We start from the raw sequence: 19,048 nt of genomic DNA, 5'->3' as shown, positions 1-19,048 counted from the left end.
CCGGACGCTTTTTTTAGGTCCGAGAAAGAGGACATGTCCGGGAAAAAGAGGACGTATGGTCACCCTACGTTAGCAGCGGTGCAGAAGTTACTTTTAACATGGGAGCGATGAGGAAACATTTAGAAAATCAATTTAAAGTGACTACTACTAACAGAAACACGTGTTGTAATACTAATATGTCATGCTTGGGTGGGGACAAAAAGTAAACAGGACTTACGTTGCTGCCTTGCTGCCGTCTTGACAAAGCGCTCTGGGATGCTTTCGCTTCAAGTGTTCGTTCATGGTGGTTGTACTGCTGTGATAAGCCATTTCCAATTTGCATAGCTTACACAGCACCACATTGTTGGGTCTCTGGCTAAAATACTCCCACGCTTTAGATGAACGTAGGCGAGTTTTTTTTAGCTGCAGCTTGTTCTTCGGGGGAATCCATACTTAAACTGTGCGCTGCCATTTTAATTACTCCATTGCGACGCACCAACGCATGTTATGCAAATCAACGTATTTCTGTAATCGATGACTTGTCCCAGCCCTAATCATGAACAAACAATGAACAATATATTTTTACAGCATTTATTAATCAATGTTAGTTAATAAAAATACAGTTGTTCATTGTTAGTTCATGTTAGTTCATAGTGCATTAATGTTATTAATACAACTTTTGATTTTAAAAATGTATTAGTATATGTTGAAACTAACATGAAGTTCATTAGTTCATGTTAATTACAGTAATGTTGTTAAATAATATTAACAAATTGAACCTTTTTGTAAAGTGTTACTGTAATTTTACTGAAAAAAAATCGGAAGATCGTATCGGCCTCAAATTTCCTGATCAGTGCACCACTACTGTGCATACAGAGATTAGGGTTTGTATTGTGTGTTTTGTTGTTTAATGTTGTTTCGTTTTATGCAGTTTATAGTCTAATGCATTAAACCATCTCTCTGTTTGTGTCATCAGGATTACCATAAACATATAAATGGGCACCATACAATTTTTGCAAATTGTCATTTATTTGTCATTCAATCAGCTTACATCTGTAATATAGGCACATTTCTGGTTCATGTTTCATCCGCCAAACTTTAAATAGCAGCAAGTCCAAATTCCAAGCTTTTAAATTACATATTTCTCAAATAAGGAGCTTTTAATGAATTAGTTGGCAGTTCCAGGTTAAAGGATTAAAAATATAAACTTAAAAAATATATATATATATATCGGTTATTGGTATCTGCTACAATTGGGGGTGAATTATCTGTATCGGCCCAGAAGTTCCATATCAGTGCATCCCTAGTCACCACATTAAGGAGTTTTAAAACAAAATTGTTTCTTTGAATTTCGTGATAATATTCACATAATTTGAATGCAGAAAATAAAAAATAACAAAACACAATACAGTCAAAAACGTGTTTTGTTCTAAAATGACATTTCGACGTAAACAACTCATTGTGTCATCAGACCTAACCTGATAGAACGTGTCACATTTGAAACAACACAATAAATTCACTACACATCTTTCCTTTTGTGGTTGAAGACAACTGTGAGGTTATCCTAACTTTAAGATGTTATTTATGACGATTTTCTTTACAAGAGGGTCACTGACAAATAAGGTTGTCTGAGGTGATAAAAAATAGAAATATTTTTAAAATCTAGTTTAAAACAGGTCTAGTTCGTAGACACATGATCCATTGAAATACATAGCATTTTCTACAAAAAAATGGATTTAAAGGCTTAAAAAATGTCATGTGGTATAACTATCAAGTAAAATATTAAAATAGTTTCCTTGCTCCTTGAATAAATGAGAATGTACGCAACTTAATTAATTTCAAAAAGTTTTCAAACATATCTTTCAAGGTGAAAAATATTTTGTTTACAAATATTATTAATTTTTAAGTCAAGAATATCAAGTTATCTTGCAGTTACACCAAATGACCTGAACCAAATGTGCCTTTTCATTAAAATGTAAAAATATTGATATTTAATGATATGACAAAAAAATGATTTGTTTATCCACCTTATTTTTCAACTCAACTATGGCACTGCCATTACAGCCTAGAATGTGGACCACTTCTGGTATAAGCCACTTCTAGCTATTTTAGCGATACAGAAATACTACATTTTGCTGCTCCACAAATTTACACAACCAGCAGAGAGTAGAAAGCCACTGATAAAATGCTGCTTCAACTTTCTTTGCACCAAAACTGCATCTTGTTTTATCTTGACAAAATAATAAACGCATTATTCTCTCCATTCTTGTCAGAGTGCATTCTCTTTCTTGGCGGTGCATAGTAAACAGACACACAGTCTCGCATTCAGCACGGCTTATGAAACATCACCTTTGGACATAAATAAATAAAGGCATCATTGGAGGTTATGCAGGTACATATTAATGGAGGTTTATATGGAGACAAGAAACACTGTATCGTCACGATCTCTGTAAAGTAAGAAGCAGATTTTATTATCATCTCTTCAATACAACAAAACGCGTTGCAAAATAAGGTGAATAAAACTTCACACACAGTCTTGCGGGTCTAAAGAGGTCTTCTCTGTTTTATGACAACAAAGATAGCAACAAAATTGCTAGCTACATGTTGGTTACACCACATGACTTTGATTTGGTGGACAAAAGATTTTCATATATTAATCATATTTTAAAATAAAATTGTTTTACTGCATTTTCCTTTTTTTAAAGAAATAATGATAAAAGATAATTCAGCACATTTATTTTTTCAAGAATTTCAGCTTTTAATGAGACTTTGATTCTTGACACTTATACCACATGATATTTTTGACTTTAAACCCCAGAAAAAAATATCAAAATGACTTTGAACTCAGTAATTGGTGGATTCAAGTATTTAGTTTGTGTGAATTGTGTTTGTAATGTATTTTTTGAATAATTTATTAGACATGGACAAAAACATGTGCGTCACATCATTGACCCAAGAACAATCTTAAGAAAATATAAAATAACTTTAAGATTTTTTTTTTTTCGGGAATACAAAATATTCTTAACCTTATTCTTAAGTTAGAAATAAAGAAGAAAGTGGCGGTTAAGAAGAATTCATGAATATGGCCCTTGAAGTATTAGGTTGGTTTAGGAATATGTTCACCAGATCACTGATGATGCAAATGCTTAATTCTACATACGTCTACATTTCATCAAAGAGGCTTTTAGCATGCTTTCAGTCAGTCGGAACAAACTTGCTATAGAAACGAGATGTTAGCCCAAGATTATGAATATTCCATTATATTAATGAAATTTGTAATTATGAAAACAGTAGCTTAACTACCTTAACATCAGCATTGTAAAGAAACAGTATAGATGAATCGCCTCGTCTGCTGTTGGACCATCCTGTCCCATCCCTATTTTAAGCATTGCAATAAAGCAGGCAAGGTAGGCAAATATGGCTCCTATTGTTGGCATGATGCCTTTTCTTTCATTGCCCCTTGAAAAGTAGCTAATTGATACATCATTGATTAAAGTGCTCTGTGGTATTATAGTAGGATTGTGTCGTTTTGGGCCAGTGGTGCAGGATCTGTCCAGCCAACTCATAATTGTGCACTCTGCTCCCATCCTAGCTTAAGTGTCACATAGCAACAGTTGCTATGCAACTTCTATGCAGAAGCTATGGCAAAGGAGAACTTCAGTAGTCTCAGATAGGCTTCTACATTTTCATGAAAGTGATGAAACATGTTTTGTAACCTCACTCTCTTCTCACGCTGTTCTTTTCTTGCCTCTTTCAATAAGAGGATGAATTGATGAAAAGTCTTTTTAAAGCTGCAGTCTGAGGGCCCAGACATAACATCCTCCTCCATCTCTCTCTTGAACACCCACAAGTGTGCTGTCTGCATGGCTCATTTGGCAGAGCTTCATAATGCTTGAAATGACACATGCATAATGAGGGTTCAGCATTTTCTTAATAATACATCCTCTCTCACGTATTTAACATTCAACTGACTGTAGTGCCATATCATGTTATTATTCCTAAATTAGAGGATTTCACAGAGCACAAGCTTGTTTCCATTCAATCAGCACTTGATAAACGTGCATTAAATGATTTTATGACTCCACTCTGCTATATTTTATGTCATTTGTGTACCCTGTCCAGTTCTAGATTTGCTTCTCGCTTTTTTTTTTTTTTTTTTTTTTTTTCATAAAGACCCCATGAAATTGTTTCACGTCCACAGTTTTCTGTCCCGCGATGTATTTACTTCACGGGAAGTTTGGGCCAGACATATTGATGGACTTTTTTTTTTTTTTTTGCTTCGATCGATTGGCATCGGCCGATATTGACTTCCTATGACCCGATTGGTGGTCTCATAATTTGGCTGATCATGTAAACATTTATTTGTTACAGAATTTACACAACTCAAAATGACAAGTCAAACAACCCAGCATAATCTTTTCAAAATGGGCAAAAAGGAAAAGGCTGAAGCCATTGCTTATTATGCCTACCCTCCTCTAATTTTACATTCTTTCAATCGCTCTTTAATATTTCCATTAACAGTCCATTCCACAACTCATAAGAAAGCAATGTTGCTATATAACATTGAAATTATTTTTTTGTTAAGGTGTAGTTGAATTATTATATACGTCTTTGGCTGCTGCATTGCTTCTTGTTGTTCCAGTGTATCGTCTATTCATTATTATAGACTGTTATAAAATAATCTGTTACAAAATGTACAAAAGATTGCATAATCAAAATATATTGCATCATATTTTGTCATTATGTGAAGATTTGCTGCCCAACTCAGAAAGCATGTGCACAACGCACGTCTTTCTGTTGTTCTTCCTTCAGGTTATTGTAGTAATCTTAGTAAGCACGCAACAGTTTTTCTAGTGACTGTCTGAACCGTCTATTTTCAAATCGCGGTTGGCTTAACAGGAGATGCCATAACCATCGCGTTTTTTATGTGTGTTAAGCTGAAGTTCAGTTTTGAAGACTCTGCATTCTGTTCTATTTAGCTGCGCTCTGTCTGGCTGTTTAAAACACTCGCCTGCTGTATATGCGTTGAGTCCACTGCCACACGCCTGATGTGTGTGTGTGTGTGTGTCCCCAAGTGTTCGCTCCTGTGGGTAAAGCTGCAATGCTCCGTATTGATGTTGCTGTGATGATTCATGAAGCATTCCATTCAACTCTGAGAGTCGAAATTTCCACCATTCAACTGGGGAAAGTGCAACGGAATTACACTTTATGTCAGACTTCTAACTTGGAAACTCGTGCGGAAATCTTCAACTCCCATTTCGTCGAGATGCAGGTGTGTGTTACATCACGCAAACATTTCGGCACCCAGGGAAGGGAGTTTACACTCAGTGACAAACATTCACTTTTATTAATTAATATCCATTAACGGGGGCCTGGGTAGCTCAGTGGTAAAAGACGCTGGCTACCACCCCTGGAGTTCGCTAGTTAGAATCCCAGGGCGTGGTGAGTGACTCCAGCCAGGTCTCCTAAGCAACCAAATTGGCCTGGTTGCCAGGGAGGGTAGAGTCACATGGGTTAACCTCCTCGTGGTCCCTATAATGTGGTTCGTTCTCGGTGGGGCGCGAAGTGAGTTGAGCGCGGATGCCGCGGTGGATGGCGTGAAGCCTCCACACGCGCTATGTCTCCGTGGCAACGCGCTCAAGTCACGTGATAAGATGCGCGGGTTGATGGTCTCAGCGATTAAGGCTCTGGGTTACTGATCAGAAGGTTGGGGGTTCAAGCCCCAGCACTGCCAAGATGCCACTGTTGGGCCCTTGAGCAAGGCCCTTGACCTTATCTGCTCCAGGGGCGCCGTATCATGGCTGACCCTGCGCTCTGATATGTGATATGTGAAAAAAAGAATTTCACTGTATATGTGCAAATGTGTAATGTGTGATAAATAAAATTGTTTTTTTAAAAAGACGCGGAGGCAACTGGGATTCATCCTCCGCCACCCAGATTGAGGCGAATCACTACGCGACCACGAGGACTTAAAAAAAAAAAAAAAAAAAACACTGGGAATTGGGCATTCCAAATTGGGTGAAAAAGGGGACAAATCCAAAAAATAATAATATCCATTAACGAGTCAAAGGTCTTGTATTAAATGATAATAAAACGTGTTTAGCAAACGTTTTGCAGAGACAGGTGTTCAAAACACTCTCTTTTTATTTTCGTAACGATAGCATTGCAGTGCTGTATTTCAGTTTGGTTGCTATGAGACGTCTCTGACAATCAGTGTACCCCTGAAAATCACAATGTAATCAATCTCAAAATTAAAAATAAGCTCCCTCTTTGACGTGTGTGTTTAGTTGTCAGGGAATTGTCACTGAATTTCGAATTAAGTGAAAAGTCACATCATGCATGATCACCATCGATCATCGTTTTCATGATCGATCATTGCTGCCACATCCGAGTACCCGAATATTCAAGTACTTGTGCCCATCCCTACAATGAACCTATCAACCCATTCTTTCATACGTTTTGAACACCAAGTTTAAACATCCTTTTAAATGTATTTTTACACATTTTTAATTTGTTTTTAAGCTTATTCCATAATTCCACTCCTTTTATAGAAATAGATCTATTTTTCAAATCAATCCTAACTCTACTTTTCTTGAATGTACTGTATATTCCTTTCAAGTTATAATGACTCTCTTATAACCAAAATATTATGTAAATTTTTGGGTAATTAATACTTTAGTGCTTTATACATAATTTAAACAATCTTTAAAGCTGCACTACGTAACTTTGTGCTCTCTAGCAACATCTGTGGTTGAAACTTAAAATTGCAAGCAATTTGCGGAATAACACTTCAGCCCAATTCACACCGCCAGCGACTTTGTTGCTTGGTGTCGTTAGACTGCAATCTGTGTAGTTAGTGGGCATTTCTACTGTTTGTCAATGTAACGTTATTGGTAGACTGCACATCTAGCCATAGCTTTTGAAAATTTTATCACAGATGAGACCTAATACCGGTAAAATTAAGATATCATTACAATTTGACAAGGAATCAGTTCTCTTGTCTCTAAAATTGTACATTCTGCAGTGTAGAGTGTTTTATAAAATGTGCAGCAGTGCATTAAATCATTAACAAGACGGTTAATCTATCATGAATGAATGAATCAAACTCGGCGAGACCCTTTGTGTCACGCTTTTCCACGCATCATTTTTTTATTATATCCATGCATATGGTTATAGACGAGTAAAAATCCCTCACAAAGCTGAAACTTCTCCTCCTTGCCTGCACTCGTCTCCAGTCTGCCAGGAGACAGATGACATGAGCTCCGCTGTCTTGACTCTCATTAGTAGTCGCTCGTGAATGTCGTTCATTATTTGCATAGTTAACATTTTCTAAACTTGTCTTGACGCTCTCCGTGGTGATCTCTGTCGGCAACAGCCACGAAAGCTCGTGTTGCCGGAAACCGCTGTGCTCTCATTGAAAATGAATGGGATGGTGTCGCTGTCTCGTGCAATGTTGCTGGCGGTGTGAACAGGCTTTATACTTTAAGTCGTGTTTCGGCACTGCTCTTCTGGCGGATGAATCTCATGATTTGAGCTTACCTGGACATCGCCTGTGTGTGATCATGACTGGGAGATATTCAGAGCAGGAGTCATAACATGGCATTTTCATGTTGATATTATGTTATACAATTAAAATTTAAAACTGAAATATTACTTGCTTTTCTGACACTACACTTAAAGCACTTTTACATCGAGAACAGGGGATTCAATCACAACCAGTTACCAGTATATTTTAATATGATTTTCAAGTGTTTTATCTACTATAAATGTTTGTATTGCACTACACATCAATTTAATAGGTGAAACTTGTGATATGGCTGATACGAGTTCAATGGAAGGCTTTATTTTTATATTATATTGTACAGCCTCAGTTGATAATGCAAGTGAACCGTAATACTACAATAGTAGTACTGTACTATACACTGCACACAATAACACTGTAAACTAAAAACATAAAATGAGGATTCAATAATGATGGGGATACAATATACTTTATTAAACATGAAAATAATATGCTTAAATATGCAATATAAAAATTACAAGTCAGTTTCAGAATTTACTAAATATTAGTAAACATGTCACAGTAACTTCCCCCGACAACGTAGATAAATCTCGATTGGTTAACACAATAGTAATGTTTGATTCATACAAGCATGACAAGCAATATAAGCTTCAACAACCCTACCAGACAACATAACCAAGCATTATAGCAGGTTCACAACTTTGCCAAACGGATAACAGATAAACATCCTTCCAGATTGCTGTGATGCATTCCTGAACTGTGTGAGTGTGACTGACTGAACTGAACGCAGTTTCTCTAGCCGGAACATGAGACAGCTGGTACTTCTTTCCTGTGTTCACGGACAATGACGTAATTACACAAGGTTGTACATCATAACGTCCGTTTCACATCGTAAGCTTGAGCGAGACGTGAGCATAGCATCAGCGTAACTGCAGCTGCAGACTCGACAGGACTTTCACACTGGAAGTGTTTTTATAGCGTCATAGCAGCGGCTCTATACAGAAAAATACTGTGATTTCTATGTTACTACGGTGAGTATTTATTTGAATAAAGACCATAACTTATAAAATGGTTATCAGGAGTGCGTCATTGATAAGCATTACAAACTTGATCATTGTGAGATCTTATTTACATGAGTAGGAGTACCTCATTTGCATCTAAAAGTTAAACAATAGAGCACTTTGTGCTTCGCCACCTCCACAATCAGTCTTGGATCATCCATTGTTGAACACGAATGAAGCAAGTTCTGAATTTACTGACATCACGGTCTGTCACATGCATGTGTTTACAAGTGAAAGCAAACTCGGCTGTGAGTGGGTATTGCTGAAGCCTATAGACCAGTTCTAAGTTTAATAGTACATAAAAGAAAAAATGTTGTCCCATATTTTCAGGCTCATAAGTTGTAGTTTACTGTAGTTTTTTTATTTTATTTTTATCCCCTTTTCTCCCCAATGTTGGAATGCCCAATTCCCACTACTTAATAGGTCCTCATGGTGGTGCGTTTACTCACCTCAATCTGGGTGGTGGAGGACAAGTCTCAGTTGCCTCTGCTTCTGAGACCATCAATCCGCACATCTTATCACGTGGCTCGTTTTGCATGACACCGCGGAGACTCACAGCATGTGGAGGCTTATGCTACTCTCCGTGATCCACGCACAACTTACCACGCGCCCCACTGAGAGAACCACTAATCGCGACCACGAGGAGGTTACCCCATGTGACTCTACCCTCCCTAGCAACCGGGCCAATTTGGTTGCTTAGGAGACCTGGCTGGATTCACTCAGCACACCCTGGATTTGAACTCGCAACTTCAGGTGTGGTAGTCAGTGTCAGTACACGCTGAGCTACCTAGGCCACAGTTTACTGTAGTTTTAAATGATAAACCATACTTCTGATTAGGGATGGGCACGAGTACTCGGATGTGGCAGCAATGATCGATCATGAAAACAATGATCGATAGTGATCATGCATGATGTGACTTCACTTCATTTGAAATCCAGTGACAATTACCTGACAACTAAACACAAATGTGTCAAAAAGGGAGCTTATTTTTAGTTTTGAGATTGATTACGTTGTAATTTTGAGGGGTACATTGATTGTCAGAGACATCTCATAGCAAACAAACAGATACGATGCTGCAATACTGTCATTACAATAAACAAAAGAGAATGTAATTAACCATGTTTTGAAAACCTGTCTCTGCGAAACATGTGCTAAACACGTTTTATTATCATTTAATGTGTGAACTTTGACTCGTTAATGGATATTATTTAATAAAAGTGAATGTTTGTCACTGACTGTAAACCTCCCTGCCCTGGGCGCCGAAATGTTTGCGTGACGTAACACACACCTGCATCACAACGAAATGAATGAATGAATGAAGATTTCCACGCGTTTCCAAGTTAGATGTCCGATATAAAGTGTCATTCTGTTGCACTTTCCCTAGTTGAAAGGTGGAAATTCAGACACTCTGAGTTGAAAGGAACACTTCATGAATCGTTACAGCAACAGCAATACAGAGCATCGTGGCTTTCCTCACAAGAGCAAACATTTGGGGGCACACACACACACACTAGGCACGTGTGGCAGTGTACAGCAGTCGAGTGTTTCAAACAGCTAGACAGAGCGCAGCTAAATGGAACAGAATGCAGCGTCTTCAAAACTGAACTTCAACTTAACACGCATATTAAAAACTCTGGTTATGGCATCTCCTGTTATTTGAAAGTAGACTGTTCAGACAGTCACTAAAAAAAACTAGTGCGCCCTTACTACGGTAACCTGAAGGAAGAATAGACAGACGTGTGTTGTGCACATTCTTTCAGAGTTGGGCAGCGAATCTTCACATAATGACAAAAATGTGATGCAATATATTTTGATTATGCAATCTTTTGTACATTGTTACATTATTTTATAACAGCCTATAATAATGAGTAGACGATACATTGGAACAACAAGACACAATGCAGCATTTTGGGATGGGCATTTTGGTCATTTTGTCTACTCGAGTACTCGGACTAATTACTTGTACTCGAGGGGCAATTACATGTTCATAACTGTATATATAATAACATGCCTGGAAAAAGTCTATGAGTTTCCAGAGTTGGGCAGCCATAGACGTTTGTCTATGTTATTATATATACAGTTATGAACATGTAATTGCCCCTCGAGTACTCGATGAGTAATTAGTCTGAGTACTCGAGTAGACAAAATGACCAAAATACCCATCCCTACTTCTGATTAAGATCTATAATTAAAATGTTTTTAAATGGTTTAAATTGTTAAATCTCCTAGAATTTATTTTATGTCTTTTCATTTGTACTCTAATTCATACAGTATAACTAGACTACTAATATATGCTTATTCTGTGCATTGTGTACTTTTTTTGTGTGTCAAATCACATTTTATCCATCAATAGCGCATGGTCACTTTAATTGAGCACGAGTGGTGCTGCAAAAATAGACTCTGAGCCGAAACCCCTGCTGCACTGCAGCTCACGCTAGGGCTGAAACGATTAGTCGACGTTATCGACAACGTCGACAATAAAAAAACAATTGTCAACAAAGATTTTCGTTATCGAATAGTCGTTTGATCTTAACGTAACATAAGATCATATGAAACTCTAATGATTGCACACAAGAGCAGCACTGCAGCTCACGCCTGACTGAGGAGAAGAAGAAAACACATCTCACAGTCCAGACGCACTCTAAACTTTCCAAACAGCTTCAGGTGATGTAGATCGCAAAGTATGAGGGAATTATAATGCAAAAATACAAAATAAGTAAATACAGAAGCACTCTTGTTGTGGAGCTGACGCTCAGCTTAAGCAAAACTTGCGTGTCGAGCGTCTTTAAAGGAAACACCCCGGCGTTACATCTTTAATGCAGTTATATTTAATGTGTTATAGCTTTATTAAAGTTTAAATAATAGTAAGGAAACTGGCATTTCTCTGTGTGGTCAGCGCCTCTTCTATGATTTGCGTGAAGTGTCCCGATTTAAGGGGGAGAGATTAAAACTGCACCCGGCTGAAGTACACTCTGTTGCAGGGATGCTCATCCCTCGAGTGCGCGCGCTTAATGCAGCTAGATTATAATGCGATGGCAACTTATTTAATCATAATATGTCACTGTGCATTTCTTATCGTGAAGAAAATTGGCAAAATGCAGCTTTATTAATAAGAGAGTTTGTTTTTTTTGTGAGTTAAAGATGGATTGAAGTGAACAAAAAGGTGAGAGAGGGTTGTCTTCGCCCCATTATACACTGCAAAAAAATATATTTTTTGATTGTTTTTGTTTTGGCTTGTTTTCCAATATAAATATCTAAAACTCCTTTAAAACAACGTACATTTACTTTAGCAGCTATACTGCAGAAGAATTATTATTTTATTTTTTTTATCTGAGAATGTTGAACACAATATTAAAAATACAAATATTTTAAAATATCTAAAAATCCTTTAAAAAAGTTGCATTCACCTGAGAAGCAGCATATAAGATATTTAGACTTGCTTTTAGAGAATATATCTTGAATATAAGTATATTTTGTCTTTACTGCACTCGCAGAAGTATAACCAAGTGAAAAAAATACACTTATATACAAAATACACTTATATTTAAGGTACATTCTCTTAAAGCAAGTCTAAATATATTATATGTTGCTCCTCAAGTAAATGTATATTTTTTTAAGGATTTTTAGACCATTTTAAATGAAAAACTAGACAAAAACACTTGATAACAATAGGATTTTTTTTAGGTGAAATTTTTACTGAATTAAACTTAATAAAAAGTAATTTTCCCTTTAATTCAGTGAATGTCATTTAGAGGTATTTTTGAAAGATGATTTTGTCCTCTTTATTGTTAGTAAGCACGTTTAATACATCCTTTTAAGTCAGGCACAAGATGAATAGTCAGTTTAGAGCTAATGATTAATCGATGCAATAATCGCCCGAATAGTCAAATAATAGTTCTAATAATCGTTAGATTAGTCGATTATCAAAATAATCGTTAGTTGCAGCCCTAGCTCACGTGACGCTCTGACGCACTGCTGACGCTTCCAATGTGAACGCTCTAATATGTTAATATGGACCGTGAAAAAATACGCTCTGCTCGTGCGGCGATCACGCTTGCGATGTGAAATGGGCGCAAGCCAGTGATTTCGTGCCAAATCTGACCCGAAAGCTCAAAATAATTTTTTTTTTTTTTATAGGCGTACCGTAGTGAATCGGGGTAAGGTAAGGATGTTGTTTTGAACACTGATTGAATATGTACTCAGTCAGTAAATGCAATTTGTTAATTTTTAACCAAAAAAATCTTACATAGTGCAGTTTTAAAGATCTTTTAAATTTCAATATCTGTAGTTTCACAAATAAATGATTCTACTAATAATTATTATTGCTTAATTTTGAAGCATGAAAATTTTATGAGTATTAGGGCTATCAAATTTAAATAAAAAATTCGAATATTGGTCAAATTTGAAATTAAAATACACCATCCATAATATATTTTTTATTCAAATCACGTATTGGTTGATAAATCATATAACACCACTTGTAAGTTCATAGTAATGAATAAACAAAATTTGGCTCATCTGATTGGCTTGCTCTGAAAATAACACTCAAGTGACAAATACATTTATTCAAATAAATGTTTTATTTTATTTCAATTCAAAGTGGAAAGTGGGCTTGAAGGGTACATTATGAAAGAGCGGACTGATAAAAGGTTAAATGATCGGAATCGGTATCGGCCGATCAGATGAGAAGAAAATAGGAATTGGCTATAAAAATCCTGACCACAGCATCACTACCAATAGGCTTTAGTTACGTGACTGCCGTGAACCATGATTTGCAATGTGTTAGTCAGATGCAAGTGGTTTTAGGGGGAGTCACGTTAGAGAGCATTTGATTGGACCAAAAATCTGTAGTGCAGTATGAGGCATCAGTATGTTTGGTCCATTTTCCATAAAGACAATTTTATATTTCAGGCTAAATGCATGCGTATGTCTGCTAAAACACATTTTTTTGTACTTTTAGGAATGCAGTAGCACAAAGATGACTAAAGCTGATAGACGTGGGCTAAACTCCCATTTTGATTTTATTGGCTCTTTGACCGCTAGGTCAACTCTTTATGTTAGTGATGTAAATTTCCACCAGCTGATAACCATATCTGTTTTATGGTCAGATTTCCTGTGGAGCCTTTTTCCCATCTTTTCTGCTGTGTTAGAGTTTTACGGGTCCTCACACTGCAGCTCTGGGAACAAACACCAGATAGCCTGACACTCAATATTCAATGTCTCTCTGGAGCTCTGAATCTCACTATGGACCTCAAGAATGTCTGGAGAAGTGTCTACTTTTCAAAACACATTCTCAATGAGCAGAAATCAGTGGGTTTTAGCAGAAGTTGGAGCTTGAGAAATGGCCTGTTCTCATTTAGTAGAATGTGCCATGCGGTGCCCTCTCTTTAGCTAACGGTCTATCAGTAGGATCTTGATTTTCAGCATACAGACAATTTATGCACCTTCACCCTCAGCATTACCAATTTCACAACAAACAACCTCTCTCTTCCTCTCTCTCTCACCCTCTCTGTGGAGGGAGAGAACTGTTACAAAGGCACACAGGCTTGATGGTTATGTTTTCTCCATATCCTTCCTTCCTCCTGATCTGCTGCCAGCAGCAATACTGCTGAAGAGAGTTTTAAAAGGTGTTTTGTGTTGAGCAAATTGGGAGTAGAACAGGATTATAATTTACTTTTACTTTGACTCAGACAGTATATACAATGTCTTATTGGCCCAACTCTCTTGCCCCATATTATGTAACAAAATCTCAAGCATTCCATACGGGCAGTCAGCAACAGGCAGGACAAATGTCTACTTTGTGCTGAAGTATAATCCATAAGATTTCATAGAATCAAGCATTCCTCTTTGAGGAATCTCGGTCTCTTTGAATTTAAACCATGCATGGTGCCTTTTTCCTTTTGTTTTAGCAGTACTAGTGCTACTAGTTATTGATCTGAATGCATGTTGTTGCATTTCCAGCTGCGGCTGCACAGGCGCAGGCAGAGGAACGGCGCAGCCAGGCAGGGAACACCCCAACACCTGCAGCTCCAGCCAGCACAACAAAGAGCCAGACCAGGCCAGGTAACAAACACTATGTATCAATATTTTGTCTTTCTCACTGTCTCTTTTGTATTGTTTCTGTCTGTCTCACCTTTTGATAAGTACCTAGTGTCAGTGACATCACCAAGAGCATATATTTAAACTAGTGCTGTCAGTCGATTACATTTTTTTTTATCATGATTAATCGCATAATTTTTTTGTAGTTAATCGCGATTAATCACAGATTTAAAATGGCTGAAATTGGACACTATATATACTTACTTTCATGTCAAAATTCATTCATTTTATATATATATATATATATATATATATATATATATATATATATATATATATATATAAATATTATTTTTATTATTTATTTTTATTTTTTAAAGAAATGGAGGGACAAGGCGAAAAACATTTTGTGGTAATCAACATTATGCAAGCTTGTATTGAACTCAGAATATTCCTTTAAAAAACACAACACGCAATAGATTTGCACTAAAACAATCCTTATTTGTATAAGAGTTATTTGCAATCCTGCATGGCTTTGGTTATGTGAGGAGTGTGTTGTTACATGACCTCCTCTGCACTCAGTAAAGCTATTATGGCACTTCCTTTAGAGCAGAGGTGCCCAAACTTTCCCCTATGAAGGGCCAAAAATCAATGTTGCATATATATCAAACTGAATTATTTTAAAATTAAATATCAATACTGCAAAACACACAGAACTCAAAAATAAAACTCATCACATGTCCTGTACTTGCACAATGCACATAATTGATTTCAATATAATTTTTATGTATGTTGTGTCTTTCTCATTTGTGAGTCACTTTGGATAAAATGTCTGCTAAATGGGGGGCCTGGGTAGCTCAGCAAGTATTGTTGCTGACTACCACCCCTGGAGTCGCAAGTTCGAATACAGGGCATGCTGAGTGACTCCAGAAAGGTCTCCTAAGCTACCAAATTGGCCCGGTTGCTAGGGAGGGTAGAGTCATATGGGGTAACCTCCTCGTGGTCGCTATAATGTGGTTCTCACTCTCGGTAGGGCGCATGGTGAGTTGTGCGTGGATGCGACAGAGAATAGCGTGACGCCTCCACACGCGCCAGATGCGGAGGCAACTGAAATTCGTCCCCCGCCACCCTGATTGTGGCGAGTCACTACGCCACCATGAGGACTTAGAGCGCATTTGGGAACTGGGCATTCCAAATACCAAATTGGGGAGAAAAAAATAAATAATAATAATAAAATATAGAAAAATGTCTGCTAAATGTAAGCGTCTCTTAAAACATGGTTACTGTCTCTTTAAGAACAGCGCATCTCCTCACATTGAATACACAATAGTTCTGTGCAGTTTTGGAGAGATGAAGATACAATGGCATGACGTAATACCATAAAGTAGGATATTGTTTTGTTTTGTGACAGAAGATATTAAAGATATTTCTTATCTTAGACCTAGGCTACACATTGTCCTGGATTTCACTCAGTATTACCATTTATTGGGACTGCCCAAATGTAATAGGATTATTGAATTAAACAATGCTGTAAAATGTTTTTGCATAGTTAATGCATTTAGCCTACTTTTATTTGACATTAAAAATGTTTTCCTGTTGTGATCAAAAACTTGAATTGTACTTTTGCTTCTTTTCTTAAGAGGCGATGTTTTAAGGCTGAATGCATTACATTATGAAAGGAAATAAAAGCTATGAAGCACATTCCTGCAAATTAAAAAATTGAGAGGCCTATTCATTTCTTGACTCCAAAATATGCTTATGATTAAGAACCTGCTGAAATATGGCATTGTATCTAATGGTTATTAGAAAAAACTTGCAGCTATCTGTTTTTAGGCAGTTAGTTGCAAGTAAATGAGATATCCTCTATAAGAAGATGAAATATGAAGACTTAGTTTACTGCATTACCGTTTTTGTCTAGCTGGCAGGGCAGAAAAGGGATTTTTGAGAGTCCTGGTCTGTTCACTTATGGTGCTTGTCGTAATGTTGTGCTGAGTTTGGAGTGAATTGAACCGTTGTTTATATTGAAATGCTCCATCACCTGACTTTATCAAGCCCGCTTCACGGGTACACTTCAGTTCAATGAAATGTGCACAGCGTATAGTGCGCTGTACTGTGTTCCGCGAATCCACCTAATTACTTGTCATTTCTTGACACTGCTTCAGTTCCCGCTCTGTTTTAAATCAACTAGGTCCTGTATGGCGGTATTAAATACCCATCTCCGACTTTGGAGCATGCATATACATTTTTAAGAATTAAATCACTTATAGTCTACTTTTCAAATAAGCTATAGTTTTTGTAATGCAAAAATAAAACAAAAAATCTTAAAACAAAAGATTAATTAAAAACAAAGAGCTGCATCAATGCCATATATATATATATATATATATATATATATATATATATATATATATATATATATATATATAATTTTTTTTTTCTTTTTTTTTTTTTCCTCTTGTCATCTGTGGCAAGGCGGGCCAAATCAAAGGTCATCATGGGCCAATTTGGCCTGCGGCCCCTAGTTTGGGCACCTCTGCTTTAGAGTGTCCTCATCGACACACAGTGACTCAGTGTTAATACTATATCAGATGTGGTGAGCTCGTAGCTGAATCTGTAACCTGAGCCTCATGTAAGACAATGCGGGAGGATTGTCTGTGTGTCAGATACAGGTGCAAATGGCCAAGAGCCTTTTCATGGCTCAGGAAGTGTTCAGATTTCACATGATACGCTTGCACTGTGACATAATGTAATGATGTGTGTTTTTGTTCTCAGTCATTGATGGAGCAGCCCTTAAGATAGACGACAAACTCCGAGTGGCCAAAGAAAGAAGAGAAGAGCAGGAAAAGCAACAAGGTGAAAAAGCAATCATTTTTACTAGTGTAAACACACCAATAAGTGCATCTTCTCACTCACATACACGCAATTACCGTACTTGTCCACTGGCATGGAGATGTGCAAAGCAGAGAAAGGTTCTGAAAAGCTCAACTTTATGCAATTGATAGGCAAAAAAGCCAGTGGTTCTAATGGCTGTCCTGGCGTTCGAATGTCTGTCGTTAGTGCCGGGGTTTCTGGTGTATTTAGTGCTTAATTCTCATTGTTGCATGTTGCTGGATTTAATTCATATTTTAAATGGAGATTGCATGCTTTCATTGTGATTAGCTGTGGCTTGGTTTTCAAGTATTCAATTGATGCCATTTGCATACTTTGGCCATTCAAGAATAAAGTTAACATTTTTTCATTTTTAATAATTCATATGAGCATTTTATTGACTGTGTATTGAAAGCATTCATAGACAACCACACTCACTATACATTTTACAGACACACCCCCATTGTGGCAGACATGTAGCGTTTTAAGCGGTATTGAGTGGATTTCTACCATGCCAGTAGACACATACTATTAGACGTGATGTTTCATTTATTTCGTTCTCTTGTATTTAACACATATCATGGGAATGACCCCGTACAAACACACACATGCTTACGTACACCTTGTGTGGTTCATTCAGCGGTGCGCGAGTCCCAACTCTTGGAGCGAGAGCGCAAGGCACAGCTGCAGGTGGAGCGACAGATGGAGGAGAGACAGAAGAAGCTGGAAGAGCAGCGCAGGAAGGAGGAACAGCGGAGAGTGGCAGTGGAGGAAAAGAGGAAACAGAAATTAGAGGAAGAAAAGGTTTTGTCTATTTAAAGGGTCTTAGGCTTTGAACCCCCCTCTGTAAAATGTAAATGCTAAAGAGGCTTTTCCTAAAGGCTGTGTAATCCTATACACAAAGAGTGTAATAAATTAAGCCATGCTAAAGAGCCAAGTCAATAGCCACAGTTACTGCTTTTATTTATCATTCGCAAAATCGGATCTGGATGTGTTTTTGTGTTTGTTACTTATCTTCATGAATGAATTTTCTCTATCTCTCACACAGTTTTATATTTTCCCCAAATTCCGTGTTTTCTGTTTTATTTTTTCTGAATTCAGTTTAAAGTTTAATTACATTTTATCATCAAAAAACTAATTCTAATTAAACTGAATTCTAATGAAATTTGAAATCAACTGAAAAACAGTTATTTTTATCAAATGAAGTGCTTCTATACAGACCCTCAGCACAATCCAAAACACAATATTGAAGTTGTTTATTTAATTTTTGTCAAATGCAATGCTGCACAGCAGATTATCACCATTTGAATGAAAGAATTGATTGAACCTTTTATTTACTACACTGTGAGATATTGCTTAAATATAATGCAATTTTTTCAGTTTCATGTCTTATTAAATTGAGCTTTTATTTTGCCAGAAAGACGAATGAAGCAGTTTGTGTTTGTATGTTTTTGATGACAGCTTTACACATCTGGATAATCAGTTCGCTGTATGGCTTAAAAGTAAAAAATGTATGTATTAATGCTCAATCAGTTTTAATTTGATATGTCCTAGTGTGATTGCTGAACCACAAAAAGC

General features: G+C 37.0%; 1 protein-coding gene across 10 annotated transcripts in view; it reads left to right on the top strand.

Moving 5' to 3' along the window:
- Positions 1 to 19,048, top strand: part of LOC127412655 (ensconsin-like) — a 64,907-nt gene that overhangs the window by 22,139 nt on the left and 23,720 nt on the right. For all 10 annotated transcript variants that reach the window (XM_051649200.1, XM_051649199.1, XM_051649198.1 and 7 more), the window contains exons 2-4: positions 14,525 to 14,626; positions 17,375 to 17,455; positions 18,111 to 18,274. In XM_051649200.1, coding sequence (XP_051505160.1) covers positions 14,525 to 14,626; positions 17,375 to 17,455; positions 18,111 to 18,274 — 347 coding nt within the window. The remainder of the gene's footprint in view (positions 1 to 14,524; positions 14,627 to 17,374; positions 17,456 to 18,110; positions 18,275 to 19,048) is intronic.

The sequence above is a fragment of the Myxocyprinus asiaticus genome, chromosome 22, assembly GCF_019703515.2.
Source record: "Myxocyprinus asiaticus isolate MX2 ecotype Aquarium Trade chromosome 22, UBuf_Myxa_2, whole genome shotgun sequence".
In the NCBI taxonomy this organism is placed as follows: Eukaryota; Metazoa; Chordata; class Actinopteri; order Cypriniformes; family Catostomidae; genus Myxocyprinus; species Myxocyprinus asiaticus.
This window is presented reverse-complemented; position numbering and strand designations above follow the sequence as displayed.